Raw genomic sequence first — 16672 nt, 5'->3', positions numbered from 1 at the left:
AATTCAGGGCAGAAGAGATAATTGATTCAAATCATCCGTTTGTCTATACATCACATGACAGTATTTGTCACTCAACATCCACAGGATGAAACTGACATTCCACAGAGAATAAATTGAGGTTGTCTGGAATATATGTCTTTGAGGAAGGTGCTTGGATTTAATTTAAAGTTATGAAGAGACCTTAATCTTATCACTTTGTTTGCAAATTTGTCTGATTGTCCTCCTTGTTTCTCTTATTAATTTTAATTTCAGTTTCCAACTATCACTTCTTATTCTTTTTCCAGTAGTTTAAAGCACTTTTTGGTACTCCTTATTTTCTCTGTGGAAAGATACTGATGAATGTAATCAAGTTTTAATTGTCTTTTAAATTATATAAAGAGGTTGAGATCTTAAATTATCTCATTATGAGGCATTTTATTCAGATTTTTTTGTGTGTCTTTTACTCTCCCTCTTTATATTTTTATAGCTTTATTTGTTTTATAGCCATACAGACAACCAAAGTGAACCCTATATTCCAGTACCTGTCTTGCTGTTTCTCTATACAGAAATCAGGTGATCTCCTATCTCCCACTAGTTATGTCTGCATCTACATGCTCTTCTTGCCACAGTACTGCACAGGGAGCACTCATGATGACATCCTCGTACACTCTGAGCCATAGATTCTTTTCAAATTGCTTTCCAGCAGGGTGTTGTAAGTAGAGCCTGCATTCTTGTTCTGAAATGTATGATTTTCAAGCGACTGTATTGAAATATGTATTTATACAGATGTCTTGGTCACCAGCTCATTTTTAGGACTCTTTTATTTAATTTTTTTTCATTCCACTGTTGCATCATATGCAAATTTTATCAGGAATGGCTTGCATATTTATTTTCAGATCAATAATATTGAAGATCATGGTTTCTCCTTGCAATCACAGAAGAACCCCCATGTGATTACAATTCCTAGTAGATAACTACTGTCCTTGAGAACTTACGTTAGCCAGTTTTAATCTGTTTAACAGCTGCTTTATTCGTATTCTATGGTGCTAATTTTAAAATCAGAATATGGTACATTAATTCAAACATCTTGCAGAATATCACACAGCAACATATATCAACCCGACCTGTAATCTGATCAAAGAATTAAATTTGGTTTTCTTGACACAAAACTCTGTTGATAGACATTAATTATGTTCCTAGCCTTTTCATTATTTACGAGTTGGCTCTTGCAAACTGTTTGGTTACTTCCGCTTTCTAATCTTTTGTTTCCAGTGACTGCAATTTCCTTAGGTCAAGGACAATACTGTAAATCATGATGTTCAGACTGAGTAGTACTGCAGAATGGGAGAGTGAGCTTGTTGGGGCAGTAGAGAGGCGAGAGAGAAGAGGACAAGAGGCACAGAAGTCCCCTCCTCTGCCACATGTCAGAGTATACACATTGTCCCTGCATAATCCCCACAGAAATAAACCTTCTCCTCCTCTGGTTGAGGGCAAAAAGAAGTAATTAACAAAACCCACATACGCTGCATTTACATATAGGCAATGCAGAGTCATATTCTGAGTTGTGATACCCAGAAATGGAAGACCCCACATATAAGGAACATGCTGCCTTTCGCTAGTGCAGGAAGAGAGGGGATGGGAATGGAGTGCCAGCACTGGAGACTTTCACATCTCCAGCTGGTGATGGGGTGGGACCCTGCAGCTGCCTCCCTTAAGGGGAGCGCAAGGTGGGGTATGGGTCAGGGTGGAATGGGTATGTCTGAGGCATGGGCACTCTGCATACACTGTGGTTTGATATGCTCACCACTCTACAATGGAGGTGCTGTAGCTGATCACTGGCTGCTGTCTTCAGGGACAAAATCTTCCATTCCAATGCATTTGCACACACTTTCCTGCGCTTGTAGTCTGCTTATGTGCTGTTGGACCTTAACTGTTGGTGAGAGGCTTAAATTATAGTCTTAACTTTTGAGCAGGTCTTCAAATAATGAGCTAAATCTGTCCCTTGTAACTTTCATTTCGTTAGAGTAACTGGCACATCCGAGGAGAGCTAGGGCCATTAGTCTTACTGTAGCTATTTGGGAGTAGTGGGGAATAAATTTTGCATTCTAAATGTTGTTGCCCCAAACTGCAGATTTCTAAGGTTTACAGGCTTTGCGCTATATCTTTGTCCAAGAATGCTGACATATTAGAATTGGGTACAGTTTTTTAGAATGTCAGGGTTTTTGTGTACACATTCTGAGTGAGCAATAAAATATCTAAAATGTCCAGGGAGGCCCAAGTTTGAAACTGCATTTAGAGAGTTAAAATATGAGCAGACTTTATGCATATACAATTGAATATTATCTCCCCCTGCAGTTTGTAATTATAAGAGAAAAAATAAACCTTCAAAAACCCCTAAACACTGTAGGGTATCTCAATACTAATAAAAGCGTAACAAGGAACTTTCCAGCATGGCAGATAAAAGAAAGAACAAAGATAGTTTGGGCCAATGCAGTTTAGAGTTAATAATAGGTAACATGTGATGTGAGTAGAATACTGAGAAGCAAGACGGCCACATCCAGTGACAGCCACCATGCTATTGCCCATTCCAGCCTTCAAACACATTTCTTAATTCAAAGCTTGCCTTTGTGATTTTGTATTGGCATAACCGCTGGTAAACACAGGATTTTGTTAAGAAGATTGCATAATTTTAATGAAAATATGACCTAGTTACTTAGTATTTCACTCTGAGGAACTAAATCTAACATGTCAAAGATGAGTGATGAAGGTGATTGAGAAATTGCTGATGGAAAACTGCAGCAAGTTTGACAAGATGAAATCTTTAGGGTATGGCAGAATCCGTTGCATATGCAAAGGTTACCCTTAAATGAGACAGGCAAGATCTATAGCGGACAAAGTATGGAAAACATAAGCTTTGATAAAAGCTGTAACGTGATTTCTTTTACAAGCAGATAAGAACTCAGTCAAGACAGATGAGCCTGTTTGTTAGAACCTGACAACTTTGACAGTCCAAGTATAAGCAGGATGAAGCAGGCAGTGAATGAAAATACTAAATTTCTAAGTAAACTACCTAGAATAAGAATGCAATCTCTCTTCAGGTCATTTCTCTGCACTGCTAATTACCAGTTTAACAACATTTCATGATTTCAGTGGATCACAAGTTTGAAAAAAGCAGCTTATGATAAAAAAAAACAAACCATGAAATATACCAGAACAACAGATAAGAATTTTATACTCTGCTTCTTTTTCAAGTTGGCTGATTCAACTTCACATTTTTAAATTTTGAAATACCAGTCATTTTACAAAATAATGTGGAGCCTCAACTGACTGAACTGATACTGAATTAAAAACGTGGATTTTTGCTTCTGTAGTTATTCTAGTGAAAGATAAACTGCTTTTACAGAAAGTCACAGCACTTAAATTCTGTGTCTACTCGATTTACACACATCTCAGTTAAGCACAAACTTCCTGGCATCTAGATCTATTAGGCTGAGGAACAGCCTCCTAAAAAGGGGTTAGAGGTACTTAAAGATAAGCTGGACAAAGCATGTGAAAACATGCTGTCCATCTCAAGTGGATGACATTATGCAATAGATCTTTTCCATTACTAAGAAGTATAAACCTATTGCACAGAAAGGAAGGATATCATGCATTACAACTAGTGTTAGGCTTTCCAAAGGGAAAAAAAAATCCTGTTTGTAACGTAGAGATGTCAAGGAAGTAAAGGAGATTTTCCTAACCAAAACACAGGGATGGATCCTGATAACTGGGTTCTATTTCTATGTTCTGCCAAAACTGGTGCATGATCTCGGGAAAGACATTTGGCATTTTAGTGTCTCATTTTTCCATTTTCAAATGAGGCTATTATTTTCCATTAATTTCCAGATTTTCCATCTGACAGAAAGGTTTTGAAGTTCAGGCCTAAAAATAGCTGTCAAAGAGGATAAAATTATTTTCAACTAAAAGTTAATCTACCAAACACCTCTCTCTCTCCCCCTGCCAGTGGCATTGGCTGAACTTGAAATCTTTCAGTTAAAAAATAAGAAGCAGGAAAAAAGGTATATAAGCAACTTCATCTATGTGAATGCATATATAAATGTGTATTTGCACATATATATGCATACATACATATCTAAAACCATACAGCTCTAAGTAATCATTTCCACACGGTCCTGTCCAATATACAATACCACAGTGGAATTGGGCAAATTTACAAACCTTCAGCCCAGACCCCTCCGTATTAAAGTTCCTTTTCCAGCAGGAAAAAGTCTTTTGATCAGACTGCTTTCCTACCTGTGGAGATAAACTGCTAATGAACGTTGGTCTAATGATTCCTTCCTGTATTCCTTAGCCTTTCCCAATTCTGGATGACCAGAGATACCTTAAGAATAGATATATTACAGGGAGAGGGAACCATTAGAAGTTTGAATTTCAGAAATGGAGGAAGGGAAAAATGATGCTACTGTAAATTGTAGTTTGAAGTCTTTGTCTCTGTACAGGAAGGCCACAGTTCACTGCACTATTAAACTCTGCATGTTTGAGGTGCTAACATAGTTAAGTTATTTTCATAATATATTAATTTGGAAGTTGTGTGAGGATTTGGCTGTACGAATCTTTTAACTGATGATCCTGAAAATAGCCCTTAAATAGTTCCTCCAGAATGTGAACGGTTAGCCAGTGGTACAATTCCTACTTGACTTTTTATTGTTACTAAATCTACCAAATCCTCTTACCTGTGTTCCAGGTGCAAGTTCTAATTCTGACGTTGAATCAGAGTCCAAGGTACTCTTGACGTTAGTCAGCTCAGACTGTGATCTGTTTTCTGTGGACCTAGAAATAATGCATTTACATACTCTTCACTGCACACTAAGACATGCTGCCTTACGTCTTTCAGGTTCATAAGCACATACTGATTAATTAGGTTATTTCTTTTAACTTAATTGTTTAACTTGCAGTTATCAAAAGTGCCTGGACCCTTCTCAGTGTTCTCAGTGTTCACTCTTACGCTTTTCAGTAGCATGCAGACAATAGTTAATACAACAGAACAGAGTCAGGCCTGATTCACCAGTAGAGCCCTGGGTGTATATTGGCATGAAACTAGTATAGTGGAATTCAGAGTTTGCCTCTACTATGCTTCTATTTCATAGCCAGGCAAAATGAGGTTAGGCAACGACACAAGACTGTACCTGCAATCGGTGTCTAAGAATCAACCACCACATTACAAGAATTCACCTTGGCATATGTGCATTTTTGTGCCACAATACGCTAATATTCTTTCTTCCTAGAAAATGAAACCCTCTAGACCAAAATCAAGTTAACTGAGCAAAACTTGTGTAAAGCTCTAAGTTAATGAAACGCCCAGATAAAGGGCAGGATAAGCATCATTTGGTCAGAAAATTGCTTATAGCGTATGAAAATTCTAATTATGGTCATGTGTAATGTAGTGAATGAGTGTTGCTTACATATCAAGAAGGCAGCAGAATTAATCTACATGAACTGTTCCCAAAGGCAAAGTCCAATTCTTCCCTTATTTACATCCCCTGCAATTTTAGTTGAACTGCATGAAAGAGGTAATACTTGGCTTGGATATTTTATCTTGCCTCTTCCAGTTATACACAGAAATTCTTGGTAGCAAAACCAAAATACACTGGATACCCAGTGACTGTCAAATCACTGCCACATATCATTTTGAACTCATTTTACTCACATGTTTGTAGTTGGTTTTGGATCACTGCATGCCTCTGTAGAATTCTCACCACCATTTATTTAGTAATGGCACCTGCTACTTTTCGCAGCATTAAAAATTACTGGCAAAATGTCATTTTACAGTGTACTGGCTTATGATATATTGTCCAAAATGTCTGCTTGAACACATTTAATGTAATCATAACAGATTTAATAATATGACTTATCATCAAGCAAGCGTTTCTGTGAATTAAGAAAGCTGGACTGGAAATATTTTTGTAAGGAAAGCAAAAAGTTTTACCATAAAAGCTCTTTTGATGGAGCTCTGGATGATGATGATGTTCGCTCTGTAGAAGGGTGGACCTTGCTACTCCTGTCCCCATGAAAATTGACATCATCCCATTTCTCTATCTGTGTCTGAATATCAACTGAAAAATAAGAAAATATGAATCTTTTAAAGAAACTACTGCAGAAAATTTTATCTCCTCTGTTAAATGTAAGTTATAGAGAAAATGGTGCCACTAAAGACTGTATTTTAGTTAAGGTCCAATATACAGAAATGTTGTGCACCTTTCTTGCTGATATTCTATGAAAATATTTAGTAATTCACAATATTTTTCTAAATCTATTAGCATTCACGGTCAGAATGTCAGTGGAACTCTTAACTTAAAATCAGTGATTTGTATGTAATTTAGATCTGTTGACAAAAATTATACTGACTATTTGATAGTTTTGGACATTTTTAATTTCCCAATTGTAGTCAAATTGTAAAATTAAAACTTTTTTACTGACTACCATTTAAAAATGACTGTGTAGGCAACTGATATTATTCATATGTTGGACTTGCTTTGCAAAAATAAGATGTTCAGCTCCTGTTTCAAGATAAAGTTCTCTAAAAGAATTTCTGTGCTGATGAATGGAAAATTTGCTACCTTGGTATAAATTACATTTACCTCGCAAATTTCTCAGTTGCGGTGCAAGTAATTTAGTTTGGATGGAACTAAATTAAATTCACCTTTTCCAAAGGTCATCTATAGATCATGCTTGGCAGGATATTGAGTTGTTTTGGGGATTTTTGTTCAATCTGTATAAATATAGCTATTTTGTCATGAATGGATCTTTTTTTCCTCTTGTATGCATAGATAAAGCAGTATTTATAAATATAATGTGTATTTCTGACATCTGCAGTTCTGAAAAGGACATCCAGTATGGGCTGCCTCTGCCTTGTGTCCTTTACTAATTACAGAGGTACCAATGATACCTCTGTAGATTTTTCGACGATTTTACTCTCCCTGACTAATCTCTTTTTGAAAGAATCCTTTAAAAACTTTATTTGCACATTTAGTGACAACTTAATAAGTATAATGGCAAAGGCAAAGGCAAAATGTGTTTACAGTGTTTCAAATTTAGTGTTTCAAGTCGTTTATAATGTGGAACAAAGGTTACACTCCCTGCTAAAATGTGGTGCAACAAAAATCCTGGCTTTGCTTTGTTATTTTGTGATAGTAGCAAGGAGAAGCTTGTGCTAAGCAAGGCTATGTAGCACTGGTGTAATAGCTACACTCTTACCTAAATCTAGTGAAGACTTGTCTGAAACTCTGACAGTCTGGACTTTCTGCTCAGTATCCACACTGATAAGGTCAGACTTGTCTGTCTTCTTTCTGTGGGTTGAAGCTTTTAAGCCTTCACTTCTTGATGGATTCTCTGATTTCTTTGCTTTGTTTTGGGTTTGTAAGACAGGTTCACTAAGATCCAAAAGATCCAGACCTGTTGATAATACTTAGAGACAAAATGTTAGCATTCAATGTTGTTTTAATTCGAAGAGCTCACTTTTAAAAATGTGTTTTAATTGGAAAAAAATTACTAATGTATTTGCATTTGACTAGAGTAGATGTATATTTCCTGGCTAAAGATGATGACTAGCATATTCAAATATGACTAGGGATTTCAGGTGCTTAACTGGATGCAGTTTTAAAAAGCTTGATTAGCATAAAAGATTTTTCCGCTGAAAATCTTAAAGACATTTTAGGTCTTAAGGCTGTGGCCTTACTGCACGGATTTTCTTACGTTGTGAGGGTTCCCTGTTCAATTGAGCTTTTAGATAAGATTTGGTTTAATCTTACAATTTATCAAGTACTTGTAACAGCTGCTTGGGGCACTACTGTTGAGCCACATGCCATTACGGAAAAAGCTGAAGAGTAGACAGCTTCTTGGGTGGACTTCTTGGGTCATAAAGGAATAATGGTATGTGTAGTAATGGTTTCTACTGTTGTTGCTGTTTGTCTTTTGGGGGATAAATATTGAATATAATTATATATTCTACTGCTATTTCTATTAAGGACTATATCAGTATAAAAGGCATGTTCAGTCTGAGTTCTTCATTTAAAAGTTGCTTAAAGAGTAACATTTAAAATTATTTAGCATATAAAAGAGAAAAACTCCCTTTTTACCATCATTTTATAGGGTAGGTGTTTTTGACAGATCAATTTGTATTGTCTTTTGCAGTGCTTTATCTGTGTTCTTGTTAAATCACTGAATTTCATCAATATTCATAGAATTTTTTATTTTGTTATTGAATAAATCTAATTAACCCCCCCAAATCTGATAGATATTCAAGGCAGATATAGGATCTACAGATACTTACTTTTTTACAACAAACACCACTCTTAAACAATCTGAAATATTTCTATTCATCCCTGTAATATCTTTAGCTATATATAAAAGGAAAAAATATTATTTACAATTGTTATTTAATTCAGTGTTCCAGTTTTTGTTAATAGAACTTGCATATTGCTTTAGACACATATTAATTAGATGTGAAGATAATCACCCAGCTGTCAATTAGTCATTTTAATAATTTGCATGTATCTAGATTTTAATTAAGTAGCTTCTAACAAGTCAAGTCATTTTATGAGATAGCAATAGAACATAATAGTGCTACGCTGATTTTATTGTATCTCAGTTGATCTGCTCAACCACTTTGATTACCTTTGCGCAAATACTGAATAGGAGGAGGCTAATTTCTAAAAACACTTCCAAAGGACCATATACTTCAAATATAATTCAATATAATTCAAAAGGCTTTCAGGATTCACTCTTACTTTTTATTATCTGCTCTACTATCTGACCACAACACAAAGGAGCTAAGAAATGTGTTAGACGCTTTCACTAATAAAGTGCCTGAACTCAGCCTGGATAAACAGTTTTGATATCTCTTCCCTTTTCTCTGACATCCCATCCAAGTTTTTATTAAAGAAAATCTTTCTAGAGTAAGGAATAAATTTGGTTAAAACCAGACTAAATGTGGCTTACCCATAGGTTAAAATTCTGCAAAAACAAAGATTGAGAATTGGTCAAACTGATTTGTACTTCCTGTTGAACTTAAACAAGGTCCCTTTAACTCATCCCCAGAGATCTGCTAGAATACATGTGATTGGGATCACATCAGATTTGCCCTCAAAGGTAATGAACATTTCTTCAGAGTTTCTTCTACTAATAGATCAGGCAACTATGATTTAATACCAGCTTGTAATTTTGAGCAAATAGTAACAAATCAAGAAGTCACTTGGCAAAAATGTACCATAATTAAGATAAAACTAAAATTATTTCTCTCTAGTGAGGGATAGTAAAGAATTTTGGTTACCTGCAGTATTTGATGTTACAGGCCTTGCAACAGCTTCTGGTTTAGTTTCACAGAGAAAGTCATCAATGGAGGGGCTCAGAAGGGGTCTGCTTTCTTGTTGCTCATTCACCAGCTAGCAACAAAAAAATCCAGGGTCACAGAGTGTTGTTGGGATGCAGGATTTAAAGAAATAAAACATATTCTCACAATATCATGCATTTTATTTTTGATTGTGAGAGTAAGAGATTGCAATTAGAAGATGTACAAATAGCTCTGGGCTTAAAATAAAAAAAATCAGTCACTCTTTTGGGGCAAAATTATATTGCAATTTTACAAATTGCACAAAAATAAAGCAGCAAGGTGATTTTTCCATAGCAATTATTGCATACTATTGCTTCTAGGGCTGAAGTATACGAGGCCTGATGTATCTCCCTTCAAATCAATGGGTGAAGCTGGCCTTCTCTATCACCAGGAGATTAAGCAGGGCTTTTTTAGTATTTGGAAGTGGTCAGGGTTTTTCACCAGTAACATGCCTCCCCACAGAACTTGCACAATACTATTTAATCTAGCGGATGTGCATTATTAGCCCATTAAACAATAACCTGCTGAGACAGAAAACACTCCTCTGCAATACAAAGACACATGAATGACAGTGGATGGAGCCTGGTGAATGTATGAATTTCCTGCATGAGTTTTGACTGTGTGAAGACTCATAATAGAGTTTTTATTTATGAGCAGTTTTCCCTTTTTATTGTAATTGCATGAATGCATTGGTTTTCTGCTACCTAAAAGAAATACCTATATTACAGGATATTTCAGGTATTAGGGATTAAAAAGATAAAACAGTAAAACAGCCTCATAAATAAAAGTCTCCTCTCTGCAATCTATCTCTGATTGGAGGATCAAGACCTAAGCTGAGCTGGATGGATGTCTGATGGTGTGGCCTGCATTTACTTTATCTTTAATAATGTGAAAACATGTTTCCTCTCTGTCTATTACTTTCATCTGGAGCTATTTCAGCTTTACTTTTATCCTCTCTGCTCTCCTCCTCTCTGTTCTGTTCTTCACTCTTTTTCCATTGTTGAATTTTCAAAATTTTCTCTCAGATATATTTGAACTTCTAAATTTAGGATGCTAACATGGACTAAAACTGGCAAAAAAGGTATTTACTCATCCTCATTTGATATTTGTTAATTACTGGCATTTAGCTACTCCAGTAGCAGGATTGCCTCTAAAGTTATTACAGCAAAACAGCTTAGATTCACTGTTGTTTGGTACTTGATTTTTGTATTACAAAGTTGCAAAAATATGCCGGAGCTATTGAAATAAAAAGTCCATTATTCTGATGGGTCAAACATTTAAGCTGGTACCTAACGTTGACTGACTGTATAATATGTGCACTTATTAATTTGCCCAGGACCTTACAGTTTTGCACTGAAATACCAATTTACATGAGTAACATGGAAGACAGATGAGTGATTGCCTGCCCAACTGTGTGTCGCAGAACATGCAAATGCAGGCACTTAACTTAGAAATCTGGCAATGATACTGTCCCAAACTCTAATTCTGCATATGCTAAACCCAGACTGCAGATGCACCGTACAGGTGACTTAATCATGTGGTTTTTTAACCCTCCAAATTGACTGCCTAGGTTGCTGTCTCATTCAATGCACAGAAGTTACTTGCTTAATTTGGTAAATCTCAACACTTAATTGGAAATTGCATTTATGCCAGCTGCACACCTTTGATTTCCATTAAAGGTGGCTCTACAGTACCCACATTATCTCCAGGTGTATACTTTTACCTAGTACTGATATTTAAGACTTAAGAGGACCTTATTTTTCTGTTTATGATTAGGTGACAGTCCTTACTCATTTCTATTGGTGAAAAAATGAAGGTGGAGACCTAGTTAATTCTTGTCCAAATTACCTTTAATATTTTAAAAGTTTCATTATGATCAAATCCAGATATCAGCAAAAATTGCTTGAATACATTTTTCTTTTTGCCTTTACACATCCCATTCTAGGAACTATCATCAGTAACAGCTGCTGCACTTTTGCAACAAGTTGCGTATTTGGGTGAACATCCAGCAGAAAGATTGTCAAAGCCGTGGGATCAGCTGGATCTTCAATGATGTATTCTGTGATATACTAACAGCATAAAGACAAGTCCTACACCATTTGGAGGGGGACAGGAGGGAAGAAAGAAGAGGTTTTATAGGAATCACTATAAATGTAAAAACTTCATTGGAAATATTCTGTTTCTGTATTTATAAGAGTGTATCAATAGGGTACATTATCACATAAGATTTGGATGCTTATCAAGTTTCCCATTACATTCCATGGAAATTTTCTTTAATAGGAAAGAATGGGAGAAGGAGGGAATGAATAAGGATTATGAGAACCAATACAGCCAAGATCACTCACTGGGGACAGTGAAGAATAGAAAATCTGAAGACCAACTGGAAAGGCAATTTATTGCCCAAACCTGTTGTGGGGTAAGAGGATAAACTCCGGGAAGAGCAGTAGTAATGCTGAAAATCAGAATAGTGGAGGGGAAGGAGACTAGAATCAACAAAGATCTGAATTTCTCCAGGGTTCAAGTGAAGTATGAAGTAGCAGATGTCTGGCAAATATTTTTTCTTTCCAAAGCTGGTTATCTCATCCCTAGAAATTTCTTTATTATGTTGTTTATATAAGGAAGACTTGCTCAGCAACAGGCCTTCATTAGTTTGATACCAGCAGTGTATTGTTCGAAGTCCCCTAATAAAATTCTACCATCAAACTGAAAGAAGATTGGTGGTAATATCCACTTCATCAATTTTGCCAGCAAATACCAAGATTTAATTTTTACTAAGTTGTGTCTTCTTTCTGCTGCATTTGCAGCATTTTTATTTAACTACAAAACAAATAGCTTCATCTTCTCTGACTCTCTTACTTTGTGAAGATAGTAAGATTCATCAGAGATGGGCCACCCAAATGATCAGAGGAATAAAGAACACATTTACAGGGAGACTAAAAGAGTTTGACTTGCTTAGGCTAACAAAATGAAGATTGAGTAGGAATATAATTATTCTTCATGTATACATAAAGGGCGAGTGGTTAGATGACATTGGAGGAGGAAAGTTATTTCAGCTATAGAGAAAGGCTGGCATGACAACAAAGAGATCTAAACTGGCCGTGAATACATCTGGTCTGGGAATTAAAAGAATCTTTCTAACTATCACAGCAGTGAAGCATACAGACGGTATTTTTTTAGGGTAGGGGGACAAAAAGGCCAACTATTTAAAATGGCTTTTGACAAGCTTTCTACATGGCTGTTTATGATGCGATTGCTTTTGAGAAGTGGACTGTGGCCCAGAGGATCCCTCCCAGTCCTGTGTCCTACGCTCCCATGACTAAGGACTGGAAGCTGTAGGAGTGTCTTATTAAAGGGATTGTTCCTGTGAAAAATAATGTGTTTTCAACTGAAATATCTGGGTCAAAACAGATAGCAAATACATGATCGAGTCTACTAATTCTCAATAAATACAAACTACCTATGTAGAGCAATAGAACACATTAGAAAAATATGTTTTTGTCGTGAAGCGGGCACGTCATGATGAACCAAACCTTAACAGGTTAGAGAGTGCCATGGGCTGATATTTTTGCTGTAGGTAAGCGGGCAGGGGGGTAGGTTTCTGACATTACTGTGTATGCAATGCCCTCGGTCTCACGCTTTGAATTTCATTTTGCTGCCTCATGTATTGTACCAAATTTATCCCTAGTTTAACTCTGCTCAAGTTATTAGAGTTCTATCAGGCATAAATTTGGAGTAGTGCTATAAAGCATTCATGAGATGAAAACTATTATCTATATTAAAGTAATAACTTATGGTTCTCAAGCACCTTTCAGGGTGAATATCACAGAATGCTTTAAAACATTCATGAATCAAGCCTGGCACCACCGCAGAGCTGAGAAGTATTATCTCTGCACCGCAGAGAGGAGAAGCAAAGTGAAATTAAGCAAGCCGCCCAGCACCACCCAGGGCTGGAGGAAGCGGCGCTGGGAGCTGGCGCCAGGCGCTGGCACTGCACCGCCGCGCAGTATTCAGGCGTGCGGTATCTGTGCGCATGCCAAGCTGTATAGACTCAGCCTGTGACACTGTTGATTTCCGAGTACTAATGTAGCCAGTGAGTGCCATAACTTCTCATAATGTCTCTAAGAACTTAATTTTCCTTTATAAAATCTATTTCAATCAAAGAAAAAACCCACACACTCCTTTAACTGAAGGATATGTAAAATCTGTGGAGAATGATACTCCCTATTACTAATACCTATGAAGAGACTCATCCATAGTATTAAATACTCCTAAATTCAAATGAATTTTCTGTGACTGACTTCTGCTGTAGAACAGCACCACAGAAAAAGGTGCTTTTTCTCACCCCAGTACTGCTATTGGACTTTTTTGTTCCAAAAAGCCTATCTGTGGGGGTTTTTTTGGTGCTTTGGGAGAGATACTGGGAGAGTCAAAAGTGTTACCTGATGGCTGACATCAGCCCCACTGCTTAAATATACTCAGAGTGAGGATTATTTAGCAGAGATCTGAGACAAGGCACAGAGGCCGAGTCAGGCAGTGCTGGAGGCCATGTCTGCCGTATTTCCCTCAGCGCAGGCTAGGCAGTCCTGCAGCTCAGGGCACTGAGGGGAATCACCTGGTCTCCATTTTCTGTGCCCTGTCACCCACCCCATTCACAGCTGTCTGCATTTATTCAGCTGATGAAGTTTATTACTTGCAGCTGCCTTTGCTGATGAATTTTCCTTTTCCCGATGCTCTGGTTTGGCTAGCGGTCTCCCAGAGCTGCTGTGAGATGAGGAAGAGGTGCCAGCCGCTCCTGGGGGTTCCCTCTCTGGGTGATCCTTAGGCCTGAAGGGTAAGTGGGAGCCTAATGAAAGGTGCTGGTTTGGGGTCAAAAATATCAAACCCTAGGTGGGCATGGGTGTGCTGGGGCAGGAGGGGGGAAGTTGCTGGGGAAGAAGCGCAGTGCTGGCCCCCTGAAAGTGAGCAGCAGCCATGAGAGGGTTTTCTTTCCTCTAGCTAATATCCAGCCTGGTCTCAGCTTCCCTCAGTCACCCACCCAGCACCTCTTCCTCTGCCCTGCAGTCACCCCTAAATCCTCCCAGGCCTTATTTTCTCCCCTTGACCCCGCAGGAGTGCCCTGCCTGGTAAAACACCTTCCTGAAGCCTCAGTCCCAGGGCCTCTCCTCACGCCTGGCGCTGCCCTAGGTAGCCTGCATGGGGCACAGAGAGCGCCCGGTGGCCACCATGGTGGCAGCTCTGCTGTCCTGTAGAAACTTGTTTTCTGCTCATCTTCAGGGCCTTTGGCTTATGGTTTTAATATAGATGCCTTTTGCGATGCTGGTGTCAGTGGTGGTATGTTTTACTGTGCCAGAGACTATGTGAGATTACGTATGTATACAGCAACTGGTATGGGTTTGGTTTTGCTTTGCTCCCAGTCTACATCTTATGTTGTACGAAGAGAGTTATGAAATACCTAGGGAGTAACCTGATTTTTTTTTTTTAAAAAAAAGGGGGGGTGGGCAGCCAACAGGACTGTTGTGAAAAGTTTCCACAGAGCAGCTTAGTTTGGCCTTAAGGCAGATGGAGCTGGAACACACCTGGTGCTCAGGGGAACAGCTGAGAGGACCAACTTCTTACCTAGCATCACATTTACAGTTGATAATGTTCACCTGCACAACCTGCCCTGCTCATGGCTACAAGTGCTTTGTCTGCTTTCTCTTCCTAGAGCACTGGGCTTGCACTGTGGGAATGCTGGAGCACAACGAGGCAGTCAGTAAGGTATGGTCCTGACATCCTGTTTTATACACTCTTTTACTACATTCCTGATCTTGATCTGTTTGCAGTGCACAATGCATGCTGTTTTGTTTCTTTTTTTTTTTAATGTTAGTAGGGCATAACATAATGCTAGTCTTTAAGATAAATTATTTGGACTCTAAATTGGGGGGTTCCAGTCAGGCATAGGCAGCTAATTAGCACCTATGTTTTGAGCACATAGTGAACTAGTTCTCTTAAATTAAGTGCCTAAATTCCCTCCATGTTCAATAGGGAGAGATAAATGCCTAGAAAAGCAACTCCAGAGAGAGATCCTGCCTGCCTAATCTAGGCTGTCCCTCAGGAGGCTCTCAAAGGCACTTGGCTATATATGGAACTTATTTGAGAAGGACTGGTTCAAGAGGCACCTAAAATTTAGATGTAATTCGCTACCCAAGTTGGATTGGATTCTATCCATTTTGTCACCTGAGGCTGATTGAATTACTCAAGGCACTAATTTAGGAAGACCAAACTGCTAATGGGTAATCCCCTGTACAGTTCAGCAGCAAAGCTGCTCCTGGGCACTTATGCCTTTTGCTGTAGTGTCCACTCAGTGTGCTGGTGAGAGTGTGGTTGGGCTGCTGACTGCATCAGTGAAATGATCTGACCTAGAAAGCTCAAGGTGGGGTAATGAACATGTGGTAGTGAGCATGGGAGAAAGCAGGAACCTTTTAACTCAGATTTTCGATTGGGGAAATTGTGTTTTTGAACTGTACTCTGAGAAGCTTGTCTGCTGCTTGGGTGAGACTGGACAAATATGTGAACAAGTTAGATTAATTTGAGTAGTTTGTGTTATACTGTTCTTTTAACTTAACCAGAGGCAGCTACTAAAGCATGAACTTCAATCACTAATTAATTTGTATGATACACAGCAATGGTTTCTTGATAGATAGGTTCTCTGCACTTATCTGGCATATTGTGATCTTTGGTGGCATTCACTAGGGTAAGAGGAAACAAGTGAATTCATTTCCACTAACTAGCTATTTCTAAAACCTGATAAACGGGAACCACAACTAGAAATTGAGGTTATTGTTCTCTAGAGTATAACTGGAAGTACTGGCCTGACAGTTGTGTGTGCGGATCATCATCCTGGCAGACACAAACTGGAAGACCTCTTTTTCTGCTCACTGAGGGAGGTTTGGAAAGGGAACTCCTGACAACATCACTGGTCTTGTGCTAAAAGTTCAGAATACATGAGTTATGTTTTTCTTCACCCACCTTTCTAGCGTGTCTATAAATATTTCACGATCAAAATTACCACCTCACACACTTTATTTACTATTGTATCATAAGTGTGATTATTACTTGACTTTTTGCATCATCTTGTGCGAGGGTCATACTAATTTTTTCTCTGTCACTCTAGTGTGTATTTATGTCCCAATAAAACTCACATGCCAGCCAAATATTTGGTTTTCACAAGAACAGAGAATCAATTCACAGGGCATGCGGTATAACTGACTTCCACCTAATGTGAAGTGCGGGAAGCTCTACGGATGAGACAAGCTCATTTCACCC

At 38.1% G+C, this 16672-nt stretch overlaps 1 protein-coding gene across 2 annotated transcripts in view; it reads right to left on the bottom strand.

Moving 5' to 3' along the window:
- PEX5L (peroxisomal biogenesis factor 5 like) overlaps positions 1 to 16672 on the bottom strand; it is a 40196-nt gene that overhangs the window by 16150 nt on the left and 7374 nt on the right. Inside the window, exons 2-5 of one of the 2 annotated variants that reach the window (XM_075157657.1) lie at positions 9308 to 9419; positions 7234 to 7443; positions 5966 to 6092; positions 4713 to 4809 (exon numbers count right to left, since the gene is read on the bottom strand). In XM_075157657.1, coding sequence (XP_075013758.1) covers positions 4713 to 4809; positions 5966 to 6092; positions 7234 to 7443; positions 9308 to 9419 — 546 coding nt within the window. The remainder of the gene's footprint in view (positions 1 to 4712; positions 4810 to 5965; positions 6093 to 7233; positions 7444 to 9307; positions 9420 to 16672) is intronic. The other variant, XM_075157656.1, reaches the window with a different exon arrangement.

This window comes from Calonectris borealis, chromosome 9, assembly GCF_964195595.1.
Source record: "Calonectris borealis chromosome 9, bCalBor7.hap1.2, whole genome shotgun sequence".
NCBI classification, from domain to species: domain Eukaryota; kingdom Metazoa; phylum Chordata; class Aves; order Procellariiformes; family Procellariidae; genus Calonectris; species Calonectris borealis.
Note: the sequence above shows the minus strand (reverse complement) of the source record. Positions and strands in the feature narration are given on the sequence as shown.